General features: G+C 41.8%; 1 protein-coding gene across 1 annotated transcript in view; it reads left to right on the top strand.

The window, feature by feature from the left end:
- The window catches only part of FBN1 (fibrillin 1), a 235,036-nt gene extending 218,043 nt beyond the window's left edge, over nt 1-16,993 (top strand). Inside the window, exons 59-66 of the mRNA XM_076004337.1 lie at nt 1,750-1,875; nt 2,135-2,257; nt 5,056-5,172; nt 5,819-5,947; nt 6,677-6,796; nt 11,534-11,765; nt 14,293-14,467; nt 15,685-16,993. Coding sequence (XP_075860452.1) covers nt 1,750-1,875; nt 2,135-2,257; nt 5,056-5,172; nt 5,819-5,947; nt 6,677-6,796; nt 11,534-11,765; nt 14,293-14,467; nt 15,685-16,074 — 1,412 coding nt within the window. The 3' untranslated portion in view covers nt 16,075-16,993. The remainder of the gene's footprint in view (nt 1-1,749; nt 1,876-2,134; nt 2,258-5,055; nt 5,173-5,818; nt 5,948-6,676; nt 6,797-11,533; nt 11,766-14,292; nt 14,468-15,684) is intronic.
- Nucleotides 16,994-19,304: the final 2,311 nt, after the last annotated feature.

Below are 19,304 nucleotides of genomic sequence, written 5' to 3'. Positions count from 1 at the left end.
CTCAAGTTTTCAAACAGAAATTTGCTATTCGTTGTTAGCTACTCAGAATATAATTTTTTTTTTTTTTTGAGACAGAGGCTCACTCTGTTGCCCAGGCTTAGAGTGCCGTGGCATCAGCCTAGCTCACAGCAATCTCAAACTCCTGGGCTCAAGCAATTCTCCTGCCTCAGCCTCCCAAGTTGCTGGGACTATAGGCACGCGCCACCATGCTCAGTTAATTTTTTTCTATATATTTTTAGTTGGCCAATTAATTTCTTTCTATTTTTAGTAGACACAGGGTTTGGCTCTTGCTCAGGCTGGTTTTGAACTCCTGACCTTGAGCAATTCACTTGCCTCAGCCTCCCAAAGTGCTAGGATTACAGGCCTGAGCCACCGTGCCCAGCCCAGAATATAATTTTTTAGCTCACTTGAAATAAATGATCATTACATTCCCAAACCAGTACACCAAGACATATTTTGACTCATAAAATTGGCTAAAATATATTGCATAAAGGAAGTATAAATAATGCTGATATCTGGGAAGTTAAACACAAGTGCATTGAAAGAGCACAAGCTCCTTTGAACTAGAGAAGGATGAGGAGGCCGTTGAGAGGTCTGGAGCAACTCTGAAGACTTCTAGGCCCTTGATTCCTATGTTTACCGACAGTAACTACAGTTGGTTTTTAGTTCATAAAAGGACTGAGGAAAGGAGAGAGGGTTTGGGGGTGTTTGGTTGTTTGTTTTTGAGCTCCTTGGGAAGGACTTGGAAGTGAAAGAGAAGAAGGAGGTTAAGAAGGATTTGGTTCATCTTAGAAAGATGCAGCTGAAGGCAGAATAATGGCATTGGGATGTGGTCAAAGACAGAACTGGACAGAAAACATGGAGTGGCCAAAAGCAATTTATGATTCTTTGGAGCATTGAAAAATAAGATGGTGGAAAAGACTCATTTCTTGAGAACAGCGAGGGTATGCTAAATTGCACTTCAGAGTAAACTTGTGAAGGTCAGGCACCCCGCCAGCTGTTGGTATAAAATGGTTATTTGGCAATCAAGGGCTGATAAGTACTTATAGTGGCACCAAGCAGCAAGGAGATAGGTGGGTCAGGTGGCTTTAATGCTCAACAATGCCCCCTGACCAATCTTTCTCCCAGTGGCGGAGCCATAGGTGAGGGTCTCTCTTCCTTTGCAGGCTACAAAAACCCAGCCCTGTCACCCACCCCAGAGCCCTGGTTTGTTTCCCTTTTCTCCAGAAGAGGAAAGTTGATCCCATTTCCCCAATATTATGTAATTCAGTATTTTTCAGGATGAAGTTCAAACACAAAGAAAAGAAAGCAAAAAGAAAAGAAACCTTCCCTTCTTATTTTGAACATGCAATATTGAGGGGAGATGGGGTTTCCTTGTCAAAGAATCCACTGCTGTGACTCATTTACGAGATGTCAGCAGGAGGCAAGCTTGATGGCGTGAGATGGAGCAAGAAGCCAAACATGTCTGAATGGGGTGGTGGTTCCAGGGACCCAAAAGAGAAAAACAATATAAATTTAAAGGATCAGTTTTTTAAAAACTGATTATCCTCCAGCCTGATAATTGGTTTGCCTTTCAGTGTAGCTACCATTACATATGAAATTTATGCTGTCGTCCCATTGGTTTAATTTCTTAGGTCCATAATACAGTAGCTCAGTTTATCAGTATTTACCCTGAAGTGACTCCTACATATGAATGTTGCCCATTTTATAATATCTTTCTTATTCTAATTTATGCTTATTAAATTATAGATATTGATGAATGCAAGGTTATTCATGATGTTTGCCGAAATGGGGAATGTGTCAATGACAGAGGATCATACCATTGCATTTGTAAGACTGGCTACACTCCAGATATAACTGGGACTTCCTGTGTAGGTAAGTGCTCTGTTTCTGGTGTTTATTCCCAAGTGGAAATTTTAGATGACGGCAAAAAAATAAAAATAAAATCCCCAAGCTAAAAATCTAAAAAGCCTTTATAGTTTCAATATAGGCAAATATGGGACAATGATCAAAGACTACACGGGGTTTCCAGTTGCCTTCATCAAACCTAAAATTCTTCATTAGATCCTGTGGATATTTAGTATGTAGATAACTTTCTTAGATGGACCATCATACTGTATTTCTTTGATCATAGATCTGAACGAGTGCAACCAGGCTCCCAAACCCTGCAATTTTATCTGCAAAAACACAGAAGGGAGTTACCAGTGTTCATGTCCGAAAGGCTACATTCTGCAAGAGGATGGCCGGAGCTGCAAAGGTAATGCAGAATTTGCTCTTGCCCGCTCACCTGGCACCTGACACGTGGCTGCATTCCCGTGCCTGGGAGGAATCCACAGGCAAGCTGAAAGACCTGCCAGAGGTGCTTCTCTGGGGCTGGTGCCTCCGTGGGACTCACCACCTCTGCTGGAGGGAGGGAGGCTAAGAGAGGGACATCATAAAGGACCAGTGGAGGCAGCCGTCTACACTATATGCCCCATGGACGTCTGTAGGGCCCATCCACGAGGGTCTCAGGGATAGCAGGCCCAGCTCTCCTAGGCCCCAGTGAGGCACATTCTTAATTGGTCACCTCCTCTGTGCTTGTTCTTTTTGTAATTTATGCTGTCTGTTCAACAAGCGTATAGTCCAGATTTCCAGCAAAGTCCTGCCTCAGAATATTCAGTGCCATGATCCCAGAGGACATCGTGCCTAATTAAATACTGTGTCAGCTTTTTGTTCTACAAAATAAGGCTCTTCCTGCCCTCTAGGAGTTTCCCTGAGACATAAATATCACACAGAATTAAGAAACAGCAAAACTTTAGATGGAAATCCCTTCTCAACCAGAAGTTACCCTTTGCAAAATTATTCTGGTGTAAATTTACTTCTGTAAACATCTTCCTCTACAGTAGGAACATCATATTGAGGGAATAGTGGAAGTGAGTCATAATTTATGATAATTTAGAAAATGAAGGATTTGGAAAAGGAAAGGTCGACCAGATGTCGGAACAAAACTGTCCTGCTGTGAAACTTTGAGGGAGAAAACAGAAAGTAAGGAAGGGAAATGGTAGGGTGGAGTGGAAGCAGAGAGCAGTGACAAGTAGGGCCTCAACCTCTTTCCTGTGTCTGGAAAGGGGGTAAGTGAAGAGGCATGTCCCAGAGGATGACACAACAGGCAACTGCCAGAGGCCCCCCTGCGCCGCACAAATCCTATATAATCCTGTAGTTCTTGGGGAGGAAGTTGAGAGACCTGCTCATAAATTCTGACCATCTTCAATGAAGAGTTGCTCAAAGCTTTCTTCTTCTCAAATATGGCACTTATTCTACATCCATGGATTACAGTAAGTTCTAGGCAGTGTGAGGCTATTACTCAAAGCGTTATGTCTATTCGTAGAAATGAAGAACCAAATTCAAGGGGAAAATATCTCTCATTGTGTATGTTATCTGTACCAAACAAAACAAATGCACAGCATTTTTCCAACCTATGAAGGTGGAAAATTCCTCAAAAGTTTCTAGCAACTAACACAGAAAAAAATGGTAATTAATTATATCAATAGGGTTCTATATGCTTACAGGAATACAAAAAACAACTCTATAATTAATCCACTCACAACTTAAGTGTATTTCTCCTATTTTTCACTCATAAAGTTTAAATTATTCCACCCACTTGGCATATATAACTACATATCAAAATGTGTGGTACAGATATGTGTACTACTGAAACTTAGAAGAAAGGTCTAGAAGGGTGGCCCTGGGAGGAATGGGCCCAGCATTGTGCTCCATGAGAGATGAGTTGGATGCGGACTAGAGGAGAGAAGAAGAGGGAAAGGCATGCTCAGAGGTGAGCACAGGGAGTGTTGCTATTCTCAATGTGTTGTATTTATGAAATAGTGTTATAAAAAATCACCGAGTCATCTCCCTCACCTGTTTGCAGGTGAGCTCCAGCAAATATGCATTGATGCTCTAGCAAAGCTCCTTGGATCATAGGCGGGAAGGTGGTCTATGGGCTCTGAGAAAGCAGGACAGAGAGTTTATATCAGTCAGCGGCGGGGCAGTGGAAAGAGCAGAGGACGGGCTCCGTTTTAAGAGAAGTCAGCACTGGCCCAAGTGTGGGGAGGGTTCCCTGGGTTTAGGTCCACTCCAGATGGTCCCCTACGCAGGAACTGGCCCAGTGGAGCAGTAGCAGTCACTAGCAAAGCCAGCAAGTGACCTGCAACTCCAACACTGTTCTGCATGTGGTGGGTGCCTGGTGGCTGAATTTGTGACAAAATAAAACCACTAAAAAAAAAAAAAAGAAAGGTTCCTGAATACACAGCAATTTTTAAATTATTAAAATTCAACTAAAAGTTAGAACGTGTTTTGTATCTCTTGATTTTTTTAAAATAGCACTGGAGTTGAGAATGAAACTAGGAGTTGAGGCAATGAGGCAAGAGGCGTGGTGAAAGCAAAGGATTTTATTGAGACATGGGAAATAATGTCGAATAAATACTGTAGGTAATATTAGTAAAGTGCCTTTAGCTTATCAGAGTGAATTTTTTCTTTCTTTTGTTTTCTTCCTGATTGCTCAATTTTGTTTTATCCAAAGGAGATTTCCTAACTAAAAAAGTCAGAATGTTTTTTGACTTCCTCATTGGAGCAGACTAAAAACAGTAAACAGAAAAGAACCAAGCAAATCCATTTCCAGCTTCAACGGTTCTTTTGATATTTCACCTTAAATAGATCTTTTTGATGCTCTAGAAAATGTTTAGAATCACTGATCTTTTACTTCATTTTGTAATTTGTTTAAAATCTCATAACTTATTTGAAATTCCTTTGTTGAGGAATTTCTGCATTTTTCTGACTTAAGGGAATTGGGTTTTCCTTGGATACCCCAAAGAGCAATATATTTTTGTCTAGATTGAGACCTTGTTTTATTTTTCAAACTGTTATCCCCTGGGTTCCTCCTAGCCATTTGCTGTGGCTCTGTTCCGGCAAGGGTCATTTGAACTTAGAAATCAGAACTTAGAGCTTCTTCCTAGGGGTGGCGTCTTTGCACCTGTGTTGTGAGCACAACTCAAATGCCCATCTTGCATTTTCTTGTAGATCTTGATGAGTGTGCGACTAAACAGCACAACTGCCAGTTCCTCTGTGTTAACACCATTGGTGGCTTCACGTGTAAATGTCCTCCCGGGTTTACCCAACACCATACTGCCTGCATTGGTAAGTGGAAGAGGAAAAAACCCTATACGGGACATAGCTATTCCTTTAAGGGATTGTTTTCTATTTTCTCTACCTTTGGGATAAAAAAACAAAAGCTCAAAAATGTGTGAGTGCATGCATGTGAGCTTGCACACATGTGTACATGCAGGCGAAAAGTTGTTGGCCTTATTTGGCCTTCTCTGAGTCCTCCTTCTCACTTTCTTTTTTTGTTTTTATTTCAGCATATTATGGGGGTACAAATGTTTAGGTTACATATATTGCCCATGCCCCGCTTCCCCCCTTGAGTCAGAGCTTCAAGAGTGTCCATCCTCCAGATGGTGCACATCTCACTCATTATGTATGTATCTACCCATCCCCTCCTGCCCCCTCCCCTCTGCCCGACGCCAGGTAAATGTTATTCCTATATGCACACTTAGGTGTTGATCACTGAAACCAATTTGCTGGTGAGTACGTGTGGTGCTTATTTTTCCATTCTTGGGATACTTCACTTAGTAGAATGGGTTCCAGCTCTATCCAGGAAAATCCGAATGTTGATAGCAGCACAATTCCCAATTGCAAAGATGTGGAAACAACTCACTTTCTTTTAAACAATACCAAGAGAGCTTAGGGGATTTTAACCCCTCCTCTGTCCCACTGCTTCTCACAGATAACAATGAATGCACCTCTGACATCAACCTGTGCGGGTCTAAGGGCATTTGCCAGAACACTCCTGGAAGCTTCACCTGTGAATGCCAGCGGGGATTCTCACTGGATCAGACCGGAGCCAGCTGTGAAGGTGGGTAGAGACCTTAGCTGTTATCCATTGGTACCTTCATCATCATCCTCTATGAGATATCAGAACTGAGCTCAGGGGTAACACCCAGCTGAAATAGTTTGTGAGGGTCCCATATCTTAGAGATGCATTTTGTTTATCTTATGCTCATGTCTATAACACATGCCTTTCCTAAGTATATCAAGGCTTTGGGGGCTCAATTATTAATTTAATCTAATAGGCAGTAACTCAGTCAAGAAAAACAGCTAGCCAGAGTCCTGAATTTGATGCGTTAATTTCCTGGTCGTTGGGTCCAGAGGCACAGAGAGATTTCCCCACTGTGGACTAAACATATGAGGATTAATTCTTCTGATAATATATGAGTAAATGTTATTTTTTAAAGGATGTTATTGCAGCTTTGACACCTTTTGGTTTTTAATTCCGGACCCCCCCCCAAAAAAAAGCAAACACAAATAATTGACGGAGCTATCCCATCAGAGTACTTTGTGCTTTGCACTAATTTCCTTATCACTTTTATTTGTAGGCTTTTTATCAGGGATCTCCGAATGCTTTTCTCCTTGGACTTAGCAACAGCTCCACTGTAGATATTCTTGAGGGTTTTGGTGGTGGAATAATTTTTTAGGGGCTGGATTTCTTATTAGAATCACCGTTCACCTAAGCATGCAGATAAATGTGGCTTCAAAGAGCACCTCGGTGCCAGGTGGCTTAAAGGCGACTCTGCTCCTCTTGCAGACGTGGACGAGTGTGAGGGTAACCACCGCTGCCAGCACGGCTGCCAGAACATCATCGGGGGCTACCGGTGCAGCTGCCCGCAGGGCTACCTGCAGCACTACCAGTGGAACCAGTGTGTCGGCAAGTAGCTCTCCCTCGCTCGCCAGATGCCTGGCTCTCAGCTCCCGTGAGGCAAAGCGCTGCTTTCTTTCCAAAAACCTTAAACGTATTATCCACGCGACAAACGCATACCCATTTAGAGTTGCCCTAGCCTGGTTGAAACCAGATGGAAGTGTCCGTATTTTCGAAATAGCTGACTAAGAAAGAAAATCGTGAAAAAAGGGTGCTTTGGGAGCATCTGACATGAAACACCTCCTCCCCCAGAATTCCTTGACGCCCAATACATTCCGTGCCCTTCCGCGGCATTGCTAGTTGCCAGCCAGCCCAGCCCACACTTGTGCTCTGTTCGCATCTCAACAAAATCCTGTTTCTGACCGAAAAATATCAGCCAGCCGGAGGCTATTTTTGCAGCAACTTTTGGCCTGAAGATGCAGAAGTAGGTTCTGTTCATCTCTGCACATCTTTGGGGCAGAGTGCAAGCAGTAGACACAGCAGGTTTTTTCAGATTGCTAAATAGTTTTGGTAATTAAGAGAGATCGACAGACTCCCTCGTTAAATTTAAATCTTTTATTCTTCAGTGTCATGGGAAAAATAACACTCACTGCAAATGAGAGAATCGAAACATTGCAAGTTTGGAGGGACACCAGAGGCCATTTAGCTCAAGCCCTGTGTTTTACTGATGAGGAATCAGAAGCCCAGGGAGGGAAGTAACGTGTCCTCGCCTGGCTTTTTGGTGACGTGACTGGAACTAGAACCCTTAACTTCCTGATTTAGGGCTGCCTTTCAGGTGTCACTTCTCCTGGATTTTCTCTCTCGTTCAGCAGGTGTCTACAGAGCACCACTTCAAGTTTGGTGCTTGGGTGACCTGTATTAGTTGCCACTTTCTTGGGTACAGAGCCTTCCTTAGCAAAAACTCAAAGAATTACTACTTCCTGGGTGGAAGCTGCACGTTGCAATGTTTCACTTTAGTACAAATGAAGACACCCTTTTGGTGGTTTCCACTTATCAAAATTGTCTCTCCCATCTAGTTTGATTCTGCATAAGACACAGTTTTGCAGAGGTATGTAGGGTTGACTAAAGTGACCACGGTGCTATACGATTTTAGACTGCACAGCTCTCTGACTAGCTTTCTGGTTTTCATAAAAAATGTCTTTGTTCCTTACCAGCTCAGAGAGATCTTTGATTTTAATCATCGGTTTCTGACATTGTCCACAGAGCCTCCAGAGTGAGCTTTGTTGATTCAACACCCAGTATATGAGCCTGTCTGTTCTCATGATATAGGTCACTTTAATGAAATTGGAGCTATGAGAGAAAATATAAAAGAGGAGAGGTATGTCACTCCTGTAACTTGTCCTCCTCTTCCAGCATTCCGTTTGGAGATAGTAGAGGTGGTCAGGCCATGCCCTAATGTCCTAGAGAGTCTACTTTGGTCCTGTGAAGATCATCTCCTATCTGAACGTTTTAGAAGAATAAATTGATTAAGAAGCCTCTCCTATCTGAACGTTTTAGAAGAATAAATTGATTAAGAAGTCAGAAGACCTTTGGTGTTCTTAATGCCCCCAAAATGCCAAATCTCCCTCATAAATATCAAGAATTAAAGTTACCCAAAATGAGCACGGCTTTGGGCTAGAATGGTCCCCCGTGTCCATGAGGAGTAGAACAGATCTCTTAAACCAGCCCTCTCTGGATCCTCTCTCCTACGTGGCCAGAAGGTTACTGTTCCAAGATGGCTGGCTCTCGGGTAAGGGGCCACTGATTTCATTGCTTTCTAGAAGTAAATATCAAACGTTCAGCTTGAGGATGGAATCAACCGTTTTTACCCCAGGGAAAGTTAGGAAAAGAAAGCCCATCTTGCATTTGGGAATGTTCCCAGTGAGACTCCATTAGTGCCACAGCTATCACAAACAATGCAAGCCCGATGCTAGAACCTTTGAGTTTAGAGGACAGAGTGGTAGGTTTCAGTCTGCTTTGGAATAAGTAGTTTTTAGACTTTAATGCTGTTTTGATAAAATCAGAATTGTCTTTTTTTTTTTAAATAAAAAGAACAAAAGGCTCACCAATTTAAGTACCAACTAAAAGAATAAAAAAAAATATTTTAGAGTACAGAAAAATTCTTTGTGGAGCCAGGGTGCACAGAATGAAAAGATTAGGAAATGTGGAAAACATGTTAACCAAATTGTGGTGTTTGTATATTGATAAAAAGGGTGAGTGCACAAACATACTATTTTCAAGCTCTAAGCACTGACCATTTGCCAGTTTCTTATCTTAACCTGTGCTGTACTCCATCCCACCTCTTCCACCAAGATAAGCAAGTTTAATTTAGATTTTATTAAATTCTCAGGAAGGGGGCAAACGGCAAAATAAAATAAAAAAGAATGCGAAAGGGGAAGAGGAGAGTTCCTGAGTGTAAGGGATATTTGTAGTAACAGATGGATGCTCAAAGTTAGATGGAACCTTAGAGATTAACTAATCTGACCTCTTTCCTAAAACGTAAATCTCTCCCCAATCTCCCTGCTCATCCCAGTGTGGCTTGAATACCTTGAAGGGCATTCACTTTCTCACAAGATAGCACAATCTATGTATAGTCAGCTTTAGTACTTAGAAATGTCTTTTTCATAAAGAATGAACTTTTCCTCCCTCTAACTTCTAACCATTTGTCTTATTTCTGCCCTTCGGGGAAAAAAATGACGATAATTCAAAGCTCTATATTGACGGGTCTTCTCCGCCATATACCCATGCCTTACAAGTTTTATTAGAGTCTCAAGAGGAAACAGATGGCCGAGCCCAGACAAAAGTAGGGGACAAGGGAGCAGAGACTGTGGACACTCTGCAGTGACCAGCCCCTGGGACTGAGAGCGCGTGGAGAGGGTATGGGGAGGACATGCACGGGCAAGGAGAAGAAACCTTGCCCAGGGGGAAGTAAATATTCTTGGTTCTCCCTTCCTTGTTTGCCATAGAGCTTAGTGCCATGGTCTCTGTTGGTCTCTATTGCATGCCTCATCCCTAATTTAAAATAAGGAGAAAAGAACGCAGACAGTGGCATATTTAGTTATTTCTATTTCAGTGACCCTGGAGCCTGAGTGACCTCAGGTGGGGACTTGAGGGTCTTTGGATATAAAGGATCTTCAAACAGACAAAGCTGACATCACAGACCTATAGCTGCAGGGAGGGAGGGAAGGAGAGGAGAGAAGGAAGAAGGCAAGGAGGAAAGGATTGAGAATGTGTGCTGAGTATATCCAAGCAACCATCCTGCCCCCACCACTTTTACTCACCTGTTTTTGAATTAAAAAAAAAAAAAAAGAATATAAACTAGTTTTTTTTTAATCCAGTTTTTTTCTTTATAAATGAATCTCCTTTCACAAAGAAGGCAAAACTAATTATAGGAGAACGGAAGTACCAGTTTAAGTGTGGGGCAGTCTCTGGAGAGGAATTGTGGTCTAAAGGAAAGCACAGGGCTTTTGCAGTGAGACAGACCTGGCTGTGAATTTCTGCCCTGCTGCTTCTGGCCGTGAGATCTTGGAAGAGCTTTGAGCCTCACTTTCTTCATCTGTAAAACAGGGAATGTAATACCTCCGTCTCAGGATTGTCAGGAAGGTTAAGTAAATGAATGTGAAACACCCGTATCCTGCCATAGTCGGTAACTAGGCATCTGATGAATGTTCATTTCCTTTCCCTTCCTCTCTTCCATTGGAAGTAGGGGTTCACTACATAAAGAGAAGGCCAATCTATACTCACATGAACATATGCCCGAAAATGGGCTGCAGCAATTAAGAAATGTCTTACCAGCGAGTTTCCAACTTGTCCTCCAAAGGCAGGTCTACAAAAATATATTGGAGATTTCCAGAAATTATAAGTTGAAAATAATGAGAAACTCCTGGTTTTCTCCCTTTAAGTTGATTTTTTACAGTTAGATTTCTTTTTCCTGCTCCTTACCATCAGACTTGGCAGGTCCTGGTGGCTAGCGGGTAGCCACCCCTGCAGCATCTGTCTCTCTTCTGGGCTTTCCCCAATTGTTGCTCGTGAGGTTTGCCCCGAATCTCTTCCAGCCACACACGCACACACAAAGTGTCTGAGCTTTAGGCATGGCTCAGACGCTCTGGGCAGGAGGCTGGTTTGGGTAGGGAGGGGCCCATTCCGAGATGGGAGCAGACACACCACAGGGCACTATTCATCCCCCAAAACAACTACCTGGGGGCTTTTGCACAGTTGTGAAAAGGAAGTCCAAGTGGAGCAGACACTTCAGGCAGGATATGAGTCCTTTCCAGGCCTGTATGTCCTGAAAAAGGAGGACAGGGAAAAGAGCCTCCAAGAAAGTGGTTGGCCTCTGCCTTTGAGGTCTGTGCCCTTCTGCTGGGCGCTTGTGGAGCAAGGACACGGAGAACTGCATGATTCCGTCTTTCCCACCCCGAACCCCTGACCCTTAGCTATGGACCTGCCCATCATTCTTTACCAGATGCTCACATGGAGCAGAGGATACTTGGCGTTGGCTTCCAGTGCAACTGGAGTCTGCAGATGCTCAGAACGCCATCCTCTAAGGCTCTCCGCCTGGTGCATTTGATTGTCTGCCACGCGCAGTCACAACATGGCGAGAAGTCCACCTCCATTTCTACATCTTTCTCTCTTGCTCCTCTCCCCCGCCCCAGCCACCTCTGCTTGCCTCACCTTCCTGAGCACCCAGCAAGCGTCCTAAACCACGCTCCTCAATGGCAGCCTCTGGCCGGCGTCACACACGCGCTGTCTTCTTGTTCTCCCTGCCAGATGAAAACGAGTGCCTCAGTGCGCACATTTGTGGAGGAGCCTCCTGTCACAACACCCTGGGGAGCTACAAGTGCATGTGTCCCGCCGGCTTCCAGTATGAACAGTTCAGCGGAGGATGCCAAGATATCAACGAATGTGGCTCTTCGCAGGCTCCCTGCAGTTACGGCTGTTCCAACACCGAGGGCGGCTACCTGTGCGGCTGTCCGCCCGGTTACTTCCGGATAGGCCAGGGGTAAGCACCGCTCTCGCTGGTCGTGGTTGGGGACTCTCTCATCCCCAATACAATTAAGTAAATTTAACTCAAAATGACTTGTTCTTGTAGAGAAGAACCATGCTTTTTGTATTTCCTGGACTAATGCCAGTTAGCTTTGCAAAGGTTTTAGGTGGTTTTATCTGAAAGGGAGCATCTGGATTCCTGGAGATTTATAGAACATCAAAAAAAAAAAAATTACGTTGTAAATATCTTGCTATATGGCTTGTCTATCTCATTTTCTTGATCTTCATATCTTTTGGGGAAGTGATTTGTCTCTCTGCCAGCCCACGACAGAACTGGGCTCACCCTACACACTGCTGATCCGTTGTTCTCCTGGGGCAGGCAGGATTCTATCGTGACTTAAAATCCCTTCTTAGCCAGCTCCTGTTAAGACACACCAAAGACATACCTTTTTGTTGAGGGTCCTTCAGGATTTTAAATTATATTTTACATTTTGGACTTGAATTTACATTAAAAATTATCAAAAGTGCATTAAATATGAGAGTTGAAATAACTATTGTATTTTCCAGATAGAAAACATCATCAAATTATATGTATGTATGTGTAAGAGTTAGGGTAGGGAAGGCATATTTTTATTTTACTCAATGATTTAAAAAGCTTTGTGGTTAAGTTTTCAGAGTTTAGTTTTTCCCTGCTGAATTAATCTGGATTGGGGTGTTTAACTAGTTTTAGCTATCCTGAGAGGGACTGCAAATTTAACTTTTTAACTAGGATCACATAGACATTAAATACACATACACATCCATAGATACTCCCCCCACACACATGCACACTTATCCCAAATTATTAATTTAATGGTCTTTGATTTCTTGACATACAAACATCAAGTGAGTCGTTTCAGATCTGTGTAAGCTTGAAGGTGAAAGAATGCTTCGTGGGAAGCACATGGAATGCCAGCATCAGGACACGAATTCCCAGATGTTTGTGTCTGGCTCTCAACAGACTCATTCTTTATAGTTTAATGCCAAAACCATTTTTCCCAGCAAAACTTGTGACACTCCAAACTGGCTTTTGGCCAGTGGGATTTTGTAGTCACACTTCTTATAAGTATTGCTCCTGGGGTATGAAAATACTGGAAAGGAGTTCTGAGAAAGAAACCAAAGCCTGCAAATTTGGAGTTTACCTCCCAATAATTTAACCATCATGTGGATGTATACAGACACACACACAGGATGAGCATGTATCGTTTCATCCATTTTATTGTTTCTACACATTTCGTGTTGTAAGATAAAGAAAGAGGAAGGGAAATGTGTTGGTTCTGGTGATATTGAAGAAAATAGTGGGAACCCATAAATTGCTGTGAGTTACAACAAACGGTCTGCTCATTGGCATCTTATTTTGAATTCTAAGGGCATACAGGAAAATGAGTTATAAAGATTAGGTCAACTATTTTTTAAAAAAAACAGATAAATAATATTTGGTCTACATTGTGATCTGTAAGTGGAAATCTACCCATTTATAACAGTTTTGGCTTCTCTAAATCACTAGAATGGACTCTGCCCCAAAATAAAGATTCTTTTAGGACCATTCAACTGTTTCAACACATTTGGAAAGAGGAGCCTGATAAATACACATTCCAAGTGGGCTCTGAAATAGTAAGCAGGATAACAAAACAAGGTACTTGTGAAACATGCAAGCCTCCCTCTGTAACTTGGCTTTGCTAACTGAAAGGCAAAGAAAAACAGCTGAACTAGTTCTCTCTTGGGCATGGGTTTGTTTATCCGGCTTCACATGAGTCAGAGCCAATGGCCCTAGTGGTTTTGAATGACTTGAAACAGTTTCCCACAGTTGGGCAAGTTGCTCTGATACATGCATGTTATAGATTATACTTGCATATTCTATATTGCATATCTTCACAGCTTATTACTGAAATAACCTTCAGTTATCATCTGGAGCTTTCTTCTTCCTATCCTCAGTAGTGTCAGCAAAAGTGAAAGGTCAAAGAGAAAAGGTGTGATTGCTCAGAAGCGTGAATGAGGAAGAAACCGAACAGTGACGTTTCATACCTTTCTCACCCTTGTGGAGCCCATTTCATAAAAAGAACATTTTTATTTATTAAAATAAATTATATAAATGTATATATAAATTATTTAATAAAAAAAACATTTTTATTTAACCTCCCAAGTCACATGGCTCACTCCCTCATTCACTGGTCTTCTGTTGTTCCACTCTGTGTCCCTTCCCCAGCATAAATACTGCAAAATGCCTGCTGTGTTGGGTCTGGAAAGTGAGTGGTGCAAATAAATAGGCAAAACAGGATCTTGAGAGAAAGAGTAGAAAGAAGACAACAAACCCAGGGAACTGAGGGTTAGAGGCCAAACACGGAGGACCTCAGTGTGGGGCTCAGAACCAGGTGATCGATCATCCAACAGACACTCAAGGGCTGAATGTCCCCATTGCAGGGACTGGGCTTCACCTGAAGTCCTGCAGCACCACCCCGTTCCCTGTTGTAATGAAAAATGTCTGTGCTCCCCTTCTGCTGCAGGCACTGTGTTTCTGGAATGGGCATGGGCCGGGGAAACCCAGAGCCACCTGTCAGCGGTGAAATGGATGACAACTCACTGTCCCCAGAGGCTTGTTATGAGTGTAAGATCAACGGCTACCCCAAACGGGGCAGGAAGAGGAGAAGCACAAACGAGACAGGTGTCTCCAGTGTTGAGGTAGGTCATTAGGTGGTTTCTCCTGACATCTCCTACAGTGGAAAGGCCTTCCAGATTCCTGTGGTTTCCTCCAAGGATGCTCCAGAGTGTGAAAAAGCTCCCCCTGGGGGGAAAAAATCCAGACATTCCCTGAGCTCTAGCCTGCATATTATAAGAGGCACTGGGGCTTTCTGCAGTTTCTTGCTGCTTTTAGGGAGTGGCCATTCGAAGATTTTCACATGCTTGCTCATTTCCTCTGTCTCGCCAAAAAGAGAGTCAAACACCCACCCAAAGTCTGCTGAAAGGATAAGGTCTGAGATCCAGGACAGCAAGTGGGCAGAAGAGTGAAGTGACATACTGCTCCTTCCATGGGGACGCCAAGTTCTCTGAGCGCTAGAGGCTCCTCTACTGAAAAGAGCCATGTGGAGTGTGAGGGAACCTGGACTGTAGACAAAAACAACATGGAGCTGAGGCAGCCTGGTTTGCTTTGCCTACGGCTGCTGCAGCCTTTCACTCAACTCAGAAATGCACAGATACTCACCCAGACCTCTGGCTCTGGGCCCACAGACTGCAGCACATGTGGTCCCAGAGAGACAAGCAAGAAGCCAGGTGAAAAGCATTGAACATTAGCAGATCATCACAGTCAGGAAGTAGGCTCATGGGTGTGTCCTCAGGAGGGGATGGTTTAATGTCAGTGGACAGAATTGAAACAGACTGGTTCTTAGAATGGGTGCTACAGGCCATCTGCTGTGGTTTGGGAAATGAGATAAGACTTTGGAAAGAAAATAATCTATTAAAGCAGTGGTTCTCAAACTTGAGCGTGCATCTGAATCACCTAGAAGGCTTGTTCAGATGGATTTCTAAGAGACATCCCTGGAGTTTCTGATCCAGTAGGTCTGGGGTGGGTGATGCTGAGCATCGGCATGTCTGCCAGAGGCCCAGGTGATGCCAATGCGGCTAGTTTAGGGACCACGCTTGAGACCACAGCATTAGAAGACCTCTAACTACAAGTGATTTCAAGCTTTCTTCCTGACATCAGTTTAACATTACACACATGTGCCAATTTAACACATTTGTGGTTTAAACAAAGTTCCTCATGAATGTGCGTTTTCAATAACTATAAATGCCACATGTGCAGAAAGTTGTATTAGTGTGAATTTGAGTCACTTTTTTCTTTATTATGAGAACTAAGTGGCATATGTACCTTGCATTTAACACATTGCCATGTGTCTTTCCAGGATCAGTCTGAGAGAGAGGCCAACGTGAGTCTCGCAAGTTGGGATGTTGAGAAGACAGCCCTCTTCGCTTTCAACATTTCCCACGTCAGTAACAAGGTCCGAATCCTGGAACTCCTTCCAGCCCTTACAACTCTGACGAATCACAACAGATACTTGATTGAATCTGGAAACGAAGATGGCTTCTTTAAAATCAACCAAAAGGAAGGGATCAGCTACCTCCACTTCACAAAGAAGAAGCCAGTGGCTGGAACCTATTCATTACAAATCAGTAGTACTCCACTTTATAAAAAGAAAGAACTTAACCAGCTAGAAGACAAATATGACAAAGACTACCTCAGTGGTGAACTGGGTGATAATCTGAAGATGAAAATTCAGATTTTGCTTCATTAATTCACCAACCAGAGACCAAATAATTAAAGAAAAACAAATATAGATAGGTAGAACTATATTTTCCCCCAATCAGAGTCTTCATATCATAGGTACAATCTTTCACCAAGTTAATTTGTATAAATAAGCACTATTCTTGTATTACAAAAGCAAGGTACAGGTGACTACCCTAGTTCCAAACAACCACTTTCTCAGGCTTCTTGTGTGTGTAGCTAAGCTACCTTGTCATACGTGTCGATCTTGAAAACTGGGACATGTATTTCCATTGGGGGCTGGCCATTCATGCTGGCATGCCATCCTTCCAGCAGACGTACAGGAATGTGCTTTCAATTGAGGGACTGTTGTATTTTTTTTCAAATTTTTAAACTTTGCTTCTCCAAATACAAATACTAGGTCGGCCATTTATAATATCTATTTGGTGCTAGTAAATTTTCAAACTAGAATTTATGAATGCACTGTAATATGTACACAACTTAGAAACCAAATTACCAGTATGCAGTTCCAATACTCCATTAATTTCAATCAACCAAAGTTAGTTCAGTAGCTTATCTCAGTTATGAGTATAATACATTACATGTAAATTAAGTGTGTGTATACTGTAATCGTGCTATTTTTTATCATTGAAACATTTATAAACTAGAATAATAATGCCCTTAATGTGAGGGTTTGTAATGGTGCTTATTAAGACCAAAGACTTGTTAAATGTATACACCAAGTGGTAATGAAACTTCTGTGACTGGCCCACATGTGCATTGAGGTCTGGGAGGACCAGGAAACAGCCTCAGCAGCCAGAGGACTTCCAGTGCACCCTTCATCACAGCATGTGCAATATGCCAAGATTACCCTCGGTCATTCCTGTCAACAGGGGGTCAATGTCATAAATGTCACAATAAAACAATCTCTTCTTTTTTTTTTTAGTTTACCCCTTGGCTTTGTGTTCTTGCATGGACTTGGGGTTGGAGGGGCCATTCTGGAGGCTAAATAAAGTCTCCTGGATTTAAATTAGCCTCGGTCTGTTAGCTAATGGCTTATAAAGGTGCCAAATGTATAACCACTAGAAGGAATTTTAACGTGTGTGAGTCAGCCCCTTGCTTTACTTATTAAAAATAGCGGAGCCTGGTGTCATTAACCTGACTTGCTAGTAAGAAATTCAGATTGTAGAGTCATTTCTGAAATGTGACCTAATTAATCTTGTGACTTTTAAACTGTCAGATTTAAATGCTTTCAAATATCAAATTTAGTCCTTGTCTTAGAGCACATGAATTTCATTATAAAAGATTTATCATGCCCCCTTCCCTTAATTATACACAGCGTTGGCAAGCCGTAGGTCTCCCATCTTTTTTCCCCCTAACCATCTTTTATTAGTCAATGCAAGTATAATTACAAAGGGATAATTCCAGGCTGAGTCCAACTGAATGACATAACTCTTGGTTTCTGAATGTCATAATTTAAAAATGCTGTTTTAAGTGCAATATTAAATATTTAGCTGTTAAGCTCATTCAGTTGATATGAAATAATTTTTAAAATCCCTAAAGGCAGGTAAAGCCTTTTGTGGTAGTGGGAAAAAATGGGAAAGAAGATTGCTGCATAAAGTGGGGGAGGGGGGAACAATACAGGACATAGGAAAGTCCTCTCAAAATCTCTGAAGAATTAAGCTAAAAACAATGGAGAAGGTTTTTTTCCCCCATTTTATCCCAGAAGGCAAAACCGAGGCCAGTTGATGTTTAACACACACAGTCCTAATTATAGAGATACCCACCAAAAGCATGGGTTTTCTTGCATGGTGGTGAGCTGCCTGTCACAAGATAGAGGACTTTCAGGCAAGCCTTAATGGCAGCCATTGCTCAAAGATGCTTTCTTCCACCCAACAGCCCATTGAGCCGTCTTGAAGTTGTTTTTGTATCTCTAACTTTGCCATCCAAAAAATCTCACTCATATAGATGCTCAATAGAGCTGAGTTGAATGACTGCTATGGAAAGGGTTTGTACCTTGGGTAGGAAGTTAAAATATAACTCAAAATTCCTTTCTAACCCTGTGCCTATGGAACCATGTGATAAAAGTGTATTCAAATTGTTAGCGATATCTAGCATATGATAAACAACAGTTTGCATACGGAAAATATCTTTGATAATTTAACCAGAACTGCATTATATTCAATAATGGATTTTCTTTATAACAAACAACAGAAGAAAATGGAGTTGGCACATAGTGGATCACTTTGATATTTTTAATAGTCTAAATCTGGATTTTATTTATTCGAGAGCCAACAAATTTGAACAGCATATTTTCCATGTTTCTGACAGTACAAAACATTTTCCTTGTTGTTCCATTGTAAATATTCCTCTTGTTGGAATCCTTTTTAATCCTGAGATTTAAACATGTACCTTTCAATTATCTGCAACCTTTCAATTTTACTTTCAATAGTTGAAGAACTTGGCTTTGTAAATCTCTCAGAAGCTTGAAAATGTCTTGTCTCTAACCCCCAGCCCATTTCATTTGCCAATAATTATTTTATAAGTAGGATTGAAATGAACTCAGCTGGCCTGTGAAATGTTTAAACTTGCACAAACAACTACATTTTTGTTCAACAAATAGCACTTTGCTCAGCCAAAGTTGCTTTGGACATTGCCATTACAAATACTGTTAAACTTCAGAAATCATGTTTGTAAATTAGATGAGCCAAAATAAAGGACAGTTAGGTTGATAGATAGTATATTGACATAGTTAAAAGTTATATACCTATAAACTGTTAGGGATTTTAAAATCACAGTCAGCTTTGTCCACAGAATGTACTTCTTCTTGGTTTGAACTGTAATTCTTAGAGATATATTAGAAATGTAATTATTAAATGGTTTAAGGACATTATTTTTAAATGTTAGAAGGTCATTACTGATAGAAAAATTCATTTTCACATTTATAGCTGAAGAGATTCATTTACCCCTTGCCAATTGAAAAAAAGCACTTGTAAAAAAAAAACGGGAAAAGAAAAAAAGCAAGCCAGTTTACTTTATTAAACTTTTTGAAACCCAGTATGATCCTAACATAATATATGAGTTAAAGAATTCTCAGTATCACTCTGAATTTAGGGTTAGAGAAATAGAAGAACGCTGTGAATTTGATTTTGCTAATTTCCCTGTGTTTCCAGGGCTGGGTTCATTTACAGGATTGGGTCTCAATTAAAGGGTCTGACATTCTCACAAATGTCTGCATAAACATGAGAGTCTTGTACTTGG

The sequence above is a fragment of the Microcebus murinus genome, chromosome 6, assembly GCF_040939455.1.
Source record: "Microcebus murinus isolate Inina chromosome 6, M.murinus_Inina_mat1.0, whole genome shotgun sequence".
Lineage (NCBI taxonomy): Eukaryota > Metazoa > Chordata > Mammalia > Primates > Cheirogaleidae > Microcebus > Microcebus murinus.
This window is presented reverse-complemented; position numbering and strand designations above follow the sequence as displayed.